Source organism: Sander lucioperca, chromosome 17, assembly GCF_008315115.2.
Source record: "Sander lucioperca isolate FBNREF2018 chromosome 17, SLUC_FBN_1.2, whole genome shotgun sequence".
Classification (NCBI taxonomy): Eukaryota; Metazoa; Chordata; class Actinopteri; order Perciformes; family Percidae; genus Sander; species Sander lucioperca.
Genome location: NC_050189.1, coordinates 23,300,472 through 23,309,093, shown reverse-complemented (window position 1 = coordinate 23,309,093; position 8,622 = coordinate 23,300,472). Strand labels below are relative to the sequence as shown.

The 8,622-nt window shown below is 40.5% G+C and overlaps 1 protein-coding gene across 1 annotated transcript; it reads left to right on the top strand.

The window, feature by feature from the left end:
- Positions 1-3,351: 3,351 nt before the first annotated feature.
- On the top strand, positions 3,352-8,622 carry LOC116039907 (5,6-dihydroxyindole-2-carboxylic acid oxidase). The gene is made up of 7 exons (XM_031285044.2): positions 3,352-3,921; positions 4,375-4,697; positions 6,897-7,101; positions 7,225-7,392; positions 7,498-7,677; positions 7,801-7,947; positions 8,067-8,622. The coding sequence occupies exons 1-7, from the start codon at positions 3,567-3,569 to the stop codon at positions 8,252-8,254; spliced, it is 1,566 nt and encodes a 521-aa protein (XP_031140904.1). The 5' UTR covers positions 3,352-3,566; the 3' UTR covers positions 8,255-8,622.

Here is an 8,622-nt window from a genome sequence, read left to right as displayed (position 1 = left end):
GTATATCATCTGATATTGCTATGGTTACGTTTTGTTAGTTTAGGCACAAACACTTGATTAGGGTTAGGAAAAGGGTTTAAATAAGTTGTTGTTTAGAAAACAGGTTAGAAAACTATGTTGGCTTGTGTTTAAAATGACTAAGGTTAGGTGGTAACAGTAATTACCAGTTAAGGCTCGGGAATGGCCGCTGTCATGGTTAAAAGAAAGCGAGTACTGCTGTGCCTAAGTACAGCCTCATAGAGCTGCTAGCATGACTGTGGACTCTTGCTGCTGTTTATGCCATAGATTCCTCGAGCTCTAACAATGTGTTCACATGGGACTCATTTTTTTCAGATAGTGAAAAGAATGATATTTTTCCCTCTTTTACAAAGAAGAAAATGACCATGAAGAAAAGCAGGGGGTGAAATGAATTGTATGAAGGCACCTTGTGATGAGAAGGTGAAAGACAATGACAATCAGTTGCAGGCATTGTCTTAGAGGAGAGGGGAAGGGAAGGGAGGGGAGAGACGGAGGCAGACAGTCATATGAACCGCTTGTGTAGCCCCCTCCTAATGACTCCCACTGTGCCATTTTTACCATAGGCAAGGATTACCATTAAACCCGAGTCACATCTTCTCACATGATCCTCTATCCTGCCCAAGTTTATTCACACACATGCACTGACGTGCGCACACATGGAATGGGGGTGAGCGGGGATGAAAGGGATGTCGGCTGAGGGGTGGTCACGGGACGAACACCGGGGATGTGTACACGTGTAGTGCCCAGGGCAGATTATGCAAAAACAATAAACTAAAATTTGTCTTTGTACATAGTTACAGTTGGGTGTATTTCTTTGCATTTCAAGCATTTACATTATCACGTCACATGACCCCTGACCTTTTAATTACTGTTGTGTTTCCACTGTTAAACTAATCTAACAGGCATACATTTATAGATAATTGACAAAATTATCTTTTACAGGCTAAAGTAATTGCTAAATTTACATATGGCAATAAAGGAAATTAGTTTGGATTACAGCTATTAATTTTGCCGCCTCTGTATTTGTGAATGTAATCATAATAGGTTTGTATTAGCTCCACATCAAATTCATATACACTCATTTGACACATTTATGGCTAAAAGTGAACTGTGCAGAAGTTCGGCAGAGAGATGGTTAACTTCTTACAGACTTAATCAGTAAATAGCTGGCTCCTCCTCGACTCAAATGTGACCGTAAAAACACTGCAGTGCATTTTCAGGTCAATAGCACTTTGAATTATTAAATACCCAGCAGTCTATGATGATGATGATAAGTTTCATTTAGAGCAAGCATAAGACTCTAAGGTCAAAATAACTGATCATTAGAACTATTACAGTATTCATCTTGACATTTTAAAAAGAATTGGAAAAAACCAGACGGGGACTCTAGACAAATCATGTTAAAATGGTCATAACAACCTTGACACGCTAATGGATCTGCTACTAGTCCTCCAGGACATACATAAGGAATGTGGCTGTATTTTCAAATGTACTTCTTGAGAATGAGCTTAGCGCTAGCTTTGTGTAATCCTCACCGTCATGCCCCAATTATGAAAGGAATACATGCAGCCTGGAATAATGATAACCAACGTGATACACATGTGACTGGGTTAAGAGTCTTTGCCTTTCAGTGTGTAAGATCACATTGGTGAAAAAAATACTCCTTTCCTCTTAGAAAACTGCTATGATGTGTAAGTTCACATGCAAATTGTTAGTTCTGATAGCAGCAGGTTCATCACATCTTTCCAAGAAGAAAGTTGTTGTGAATATTTGATCAGGGGTGGAAGGAGTACTCATATCCTTCATCGAAAGAGCTCCATCATTTGATGAGTGAAGTTATGAAGCATCAGTTTGCTAATTAGTGTGTGTTGATACCCTTGAGGATAACTGATATACCTCTCCAAAAAGTTAATGCAACCAAACCGCTATTGTTCACACTATCCAGTGTCCTCTCTGCAACTCAGTGAAAAGTCTGCAGTGAATAATGGGAAGAATGTAGAACTTTGGAGGTTTTAAAAGAACCTTCAACCTTGTTGATATTGGCCTAGATTCTAACTCCTTTGGGCTATTATCGCTGTAGGGTTTGTCAACAATAGAAGCCAATCATTTTTTTCTATCTCAAAAACATGCCCTGAGGTTATAGTAGCAGTAGACCAAAATAATCAAGATTTTGCCATATGTATCATCAGCTCATTTAAACTAATCAAAGTTTGTTTTTGTTTTCAGCCCGACTCCTTCCCTTACAGAACACTGAAGCAAATAAACAAATGGCGCACATGCTGGAGGGGCGAATTTAAATGAATGTTGCACAGGCAGTTCATAAAGAAAGGTAAGAAATAAAACTACACACTGGAAGCAGAGGAGAATGGTGAGTTTTTCCACATTGTTATAACTCACATTAATTAAAACATTTTTATACTTGCTTGACTCCACTTTCAGCTGAAACTAACCACATTGAAGGCTCTTTTTGACTGATATCTCTACAGGAGCTCACCACCTATTTTACACAAACAGACCAGTTTACTAGTCATGAATAGTCACACTCAACATGGAAAAACAGTTGTATAGTGTCTTGTGTTGCTCTGGAGGAGCTTTGTTGGGTCTGAAAAAATAATCCTGCATCTGATTCACTTTGATTTGAAACAAAGGCATTACAGGAAGAATCCTGCATGCCTAGAAGAAGTCTTTCTGTAGAACAAATGCTCTCCATGCTTCCATGTCTCACGTGCTAATGGCCGCACAAGCAGCATAGGGTGGGGGGAAAGAAGGAGGTGTTTTTTCAAAAATACATATTCAAAATGGCACATTTTGGGTTGTGTCGTGCTTTTCTATTTCATTTTTAGTAATGGACTATAGTGCAATAGCAGATAATACAAACAAGACCCGTACTATGCTGTATTTCTGAGCTTGCTTGGAGCACCAAATTATTTTAGATTATTTTAATTCCACTCAGATCTGATTGTGCCAGAGGCTGCATTTGTAAAAGGCTACCACTTCATAGCAAATACATTTTCATATAGTGCTAATAAAGGCATGCTGAAACCTTACAGTCCATGTACACACATTTAAGTTTATGGATAGGCCTGCTCATTCATCATAATTTTTGTTTTAATCTGAAACAATTTTGTAACTAATTACACTTCCTCACATTTAATGCTGGACCCATTTAGGCAACTGCAGAAGTCCAGGGTGTTTTTTAGAAGAATAATACTGTGCCCGAGGGGATCACACTACCTTCTCCACTCTAGGAAATGCGATGTTATGTGATGTATCACGCGGGAGTCAGAAAATCCGGGTAGTCATGCGCTGATCCGGTATTTAAGGTCGACGGGTTACGGTTTTGGGGGAAGTACATGCTGGGTCCGCATGGAAGGGGACCTTTTATACACACTTAGTTGACAGAGAAAGTAATTAATTCTGTGTTTAAGTAATGCACATTCACTTTAGGTAAAGGCTTAGTTGAAGTGCATATTTGCGGGTGAATCATCATTCGGTAAACACCGACTCCAAATCAGCCGTGCGTAAAATTTGGCAACCGTTTTTGGATAATGTGGCAGGGCTGTGTGTTGGTGCTTGTGGGTGCGGTGGTCGTAAGCGCTCAGTTCCCCAGAGAGTGTGTGACACCCGAAGGACTCAGGAGTGGACAGTGCTGTCCGTCGCCCTCTGGACTCAACAACGACCCGTGTGGCTCCATCACGGGGCGCGGACAGTGTGTGTCCATCACGGTGGACGCGCGCCCGCACGGCCCTCAGTACCCGCACGACGGACGGGATGATCGGGAACGATGGCCCATCCGTTTCTTTAACCGTACCTGTCAGTGTAACGGAAACTTCAGCGGTTATAACTGCGGCCGCTGCAGACACGGATGGACGGGGCCCAACTGTGACCAGCGAGTTCCTGTTGGTAAGTGCGCGTCCTCGGGGACATATTTCAATAATAATGGTATGGTATATTGAATCTAGCTCATTGGGAATTAGGAGAGGTCATAGCTAGCAAATCTAGGGTCTGTGCTGTTGCTCAGTGGCACTTCAGCACTTCTTTAGGACACCACACACAGGGAACTGGACTGATTTTGGCCCATTTAATGGCAATTTAACTATTTGTATATGGCAAAGACAGATTATTTTACCAAAGGTTATTCAAATGTGGTTCCCATAAAACAGGCTATAATGCATTTGAAATAGCCTAGGTACAGCCCTGACACTTAGAAAAGGGCATTTGATTACAAAACTGCCATTAAACCTGCCTGTTAGGCACATTTATTTGCTACTTCTTTTCTCAGTCAATAAAAACTGATCCCCATTTAACGCATGACTGATTGAGTTAATCCACTTTCCCTCTGCGATAATCCCCCAGTAAGAAGAAACGTGATGCAGCTCAGCGCGGACGAGAAGCGTGCGTTCGTGAACGCGCTGGATCAGGCCAAGCGCACGGTGCACCCCGACCTGGTGATCGCCACGCGGCGCTATGCGGAGATCTTCGGGCCCGACGGGAACACTGTGCAGTTCGAAAACATCACCGTCTACAATTACTTCGTGTGGAGCCACTACTTCTCGGTCAGCAAGACGTTCCTGGGTGCGGGGCAGGCCAGTTTTGGGGGAGTGGACTTCTCACACGAGGGCCCCGGCTTTGTCACTTGGCATAGGTTCCACCTGCTGCAGCTGGAGCGAGACATGCAGGTAAGATACTGTATGAAGAGGGGTGACAGTTAGAGGTAGGCTAATTGCATAGCCTACACAGTAGAAACCCATTTCGGGTCATTCTAAAATTAAAAGCCTGACTGTTTGTCCAGATTTTTAATTTACCAATATATCAGACAGCGTTTTAACCTCAGCTGTCGCTTCCACAGCTTGTTTATTTTACCTAATGCGTTTCAACTATTGGTGAGGACACCATAACTGACGCAATTACACGCTTTAATAGGCGAGCAGCGCGCAAAATGTGATTTGAAGACTTTGAAACTCAATTTGATCAGCACACCATCAATTTGGAGATGAAACAACAACGGTTTTGAACAGAGCTTTTGTGAGAGGAGTTATTAAGCCAAGTTTGTATAATTATTATTTCCATCCAGTGGTTCAGAATGGTTCAGAATCACCCAAGTTCTTTTTGTAGGCTGTACAGACTTGCTAGCACAGACAATAAGGCTGCTGTATGGTTTTTGAAATCCTGGCAGCATGTTGGACTCCTGTAGAGAAACTCTTATGTGCAGGATGAACTACATCAACAACAAAAATATACATCTTTGTTCTACTCAAATTAAATCTTATATATTATAATGGCAACACTTTATAATAATGGTACATGAATTAATATTAATTCATGCATGACTTCATGCATGAAAAAGCATGAATTCATTAATATAGTACTTCATGAACTATCAGTAATGTACAAGGATTAATAGTATATCATGCATGACTTAATGCAGGAACAATATGTTAATTAACGCATCAATTAAGGTATTTGAATCATCATGACTTCTGATTTATTAATAATATTCATGTCTTCTTCAAAAAAACTGACCAGTCCCAGCAGTGTACAGATTTTCTTAAAAAAAATTGTAGTGTTGTAATCATTGTTAACTAAACATTACTTCTTCATTACTTCATCATGTTTGTGGCCCTTCAAATAAAGTGCTGACCTGGTCCATCTTTAACATTGATAAATAAGATATGATTAATGGTGGCATACAATTAAATGCATTAAGAATTAAAGGAGTGGGTTGGCAAAATTATACTGAGGTCACTACATTGACACAAAATACAGTATACTCCAGATGCATTTTGATAGTTGCTTTATTCACAACAACCTAAGGCAAATAGTAATGCCTGAGAACAATGCCCACCCATGTAGGATATTTATGAATTTGAAGTGTCTGAACACAATAAATGTGTGTGACATTTTTATTTTATTTGTGGGGTCACAAAGATCGGGGCATATGCCACCATTAATCATATCTATGTATCAATGTTAAAGATGGACCAGGTCAGCACTTTATTTGAAGCGCCACAAACACGATGAAGTAATGAAAAAGTCATGTTTAGTTAGTCATTATTACAAACACTAACATTTAGTTTTCCAACTACAGATTTACCTATGAAGAAGACATGAACATCATTAATAAATCAGTAATCATGATTAAAATACTTAATTGATCCATTAACGTATTGTTCCTTCATTAAGTCATGAATGAAATACTATTAATCCTTGTACATTACTGATAGTTCATGAAGTACTACACGAATGAATTCATGCTTTTTCATGCATGAAGTCATGCATGAATTCATGATAATTCATGTACCATTATTATAAAGTGTTACCATAACTTTACAAATATGTGTTATATTTATCTCAAATGAGTGTTTTTCACTAAGCCAGTCAAAACAAAAGTTGTGGAAAAGCAAGAATGAGCATCTCACTTTAACTTCTAAAAAAGTATTTTATTTCCAGTAAAAGTTTCTAAACCATTTCTAAATCAATCATGGCTTTATATGTATCTGTTTCCTGCTGCCTGGTTGCATGTGCATTTTCATTTTTCTCTTCATGTAGACATACATTTCATATTAAGTGATTAGAGACCCTAGAATTGTTTCCACAAATGCTTTTATAGGACTGATTTTCAGATGTATTCATGCATGAACTTTCTTTAAAAGCAAATCACAGTGTGTGAAAATGATCACCAATTTATTCTGTGCATTGACTCCATTGCCAAATGAGACTGAAAGGAAACTTTGACATGACCAAAGGGGATGGAAGTACATTGTCAGCAGCATAATAAAATAAAGCCTCAAGCTAACTCCTAGCCTTCCTAGCCTTGATCTTCACATTCACAAACTCATACTCAGCCATCCTTTCATTTATATATTTCAAACAACCAGGACATGCTGCGAGACCCCTCCTTCGCACTTCCCTACTGGAACTTTGCCATCGGTGGAAGCACATGTGACATCTGCACAGATGACCTGTTGGGAGCCAGGAGCAGCTTTGACATGAATTCCCTGAGCACCAACTCTATCTTCTCCCAGTGGAGGGTCATATGTGAGAGTGTAGAAGACTATGACACGCTGGGAACCATCTGCAACAGTAAGACTATTGTTTATTCACCATGGTAAATACTCTAGTGATGTTACAGTGGTCCTCTTTATTCTTTTAGTGTCTAAAAAAAATTGCTATAGTCTACCTTGTCTGGTCCCTGTCTCCTTCCAGGCACTGAGACTTCTCCCATCAGAAGGAACCCAGCAGGAAATGTCAACAGGCCGATGGTCCAGCGTCTCCCAGAGCCCCAGGATGTGGCGGACTGTCTGCAGGTTAACGCTTTTGACACGCCGCCCTATTACTCCACCTCCTCCGAAAGCTTCAGAAACACGATTGAAGGTGAGAGACTATGACGATATGTCTGTCATACAGTGTAATTTCATTCACATATTGTTTCGCCATTGTTTCAGCATTTTCTTTGTGTTTTTCATGTTGTTTCGGCAGGCTACAGCGCCCCCAAGGGGAACTATGACCCCGTGGTGAGGAGCCTCCACAACCTGGCCCATCTGTTCCTGAATGGGACAGGAGGACAGACTCACCTCTCGCCCAATGACCCCATCTTCGTCCTGCTCCACACCTACACCGACGCTATTTTTGATGAATGGTTAAGGAGACACAGTCCAGGTTAAAAAAAAAAAAAAAAAAAAAGACACTTGTTCTAGTCCTTGCCTTTCTAATACCAGCATATTTTACTGCTTTATAGTTAGCATGATGAGCCTTAGGCTAATTTCACATATTTCTTGACAGATTCGACTCTGTATCCTGAAGAAAATGCCCCCATTGGTCACAACAGGGGCTACAACATGGTGCCTTTCTGGCCTCCGGTGACTAACGCGGAGATGTTTGTGACCGCCCCTGAAAATCTTGGTTACTCTTATGAAGCTCAATGGCCAGGTATTCATTTTGGGTGACTTCTAGTACTCGCACAATTGTTTTTGTAGGTCTTCTTTCAATCTAGCCTTTGAAGAAATCCATACGACAAACGTTACAATCATCCTCTTCTATCTTTCTAGCTCAACCTTTCACTCTGACTGAAATCATCACCATGGCAATAGTCGCTGGCCTCGTGCTTGTCGCAGTCATTTTCGCTGCCACCACATGTGCTGTGCGTGCCAGGTCATACAAGACGGAGGGCCACCAGCCTCTGCTTGGGGATCAGTACCAGCGCTACGACGACAACAAAAGCCAATCTGTAGTCTGAGTTCGGTGTTCCAACACAAGCCTCTCTCCTTTCTTTACTTTTACAGTGATACAGCTATGCAGTTTGTTAAAGCATCAGTCAGTTCTCACTGGAGAGCATGTAGATTATTGAATGCTACAACTTGATAGTAAGTAATCTTTTGGCTGCATTCATGTCCCTATAACAAGGAACTTGTTCATTTTTCTTTACAAGTCGTACAGATGTGAATCAGTTATTGAAGATGCATTTTTCAAATGGAAAGGTTGAGATATATGCAACAGTTTTTAAGAGTATGGTTTTGCGAAGATTGCAATGATGCAATCTTTGAAATGTTCAGATTTCGGGAAAATTTGAAAATGTGGTCAAATAAAGAGAACCTGGACAACTGA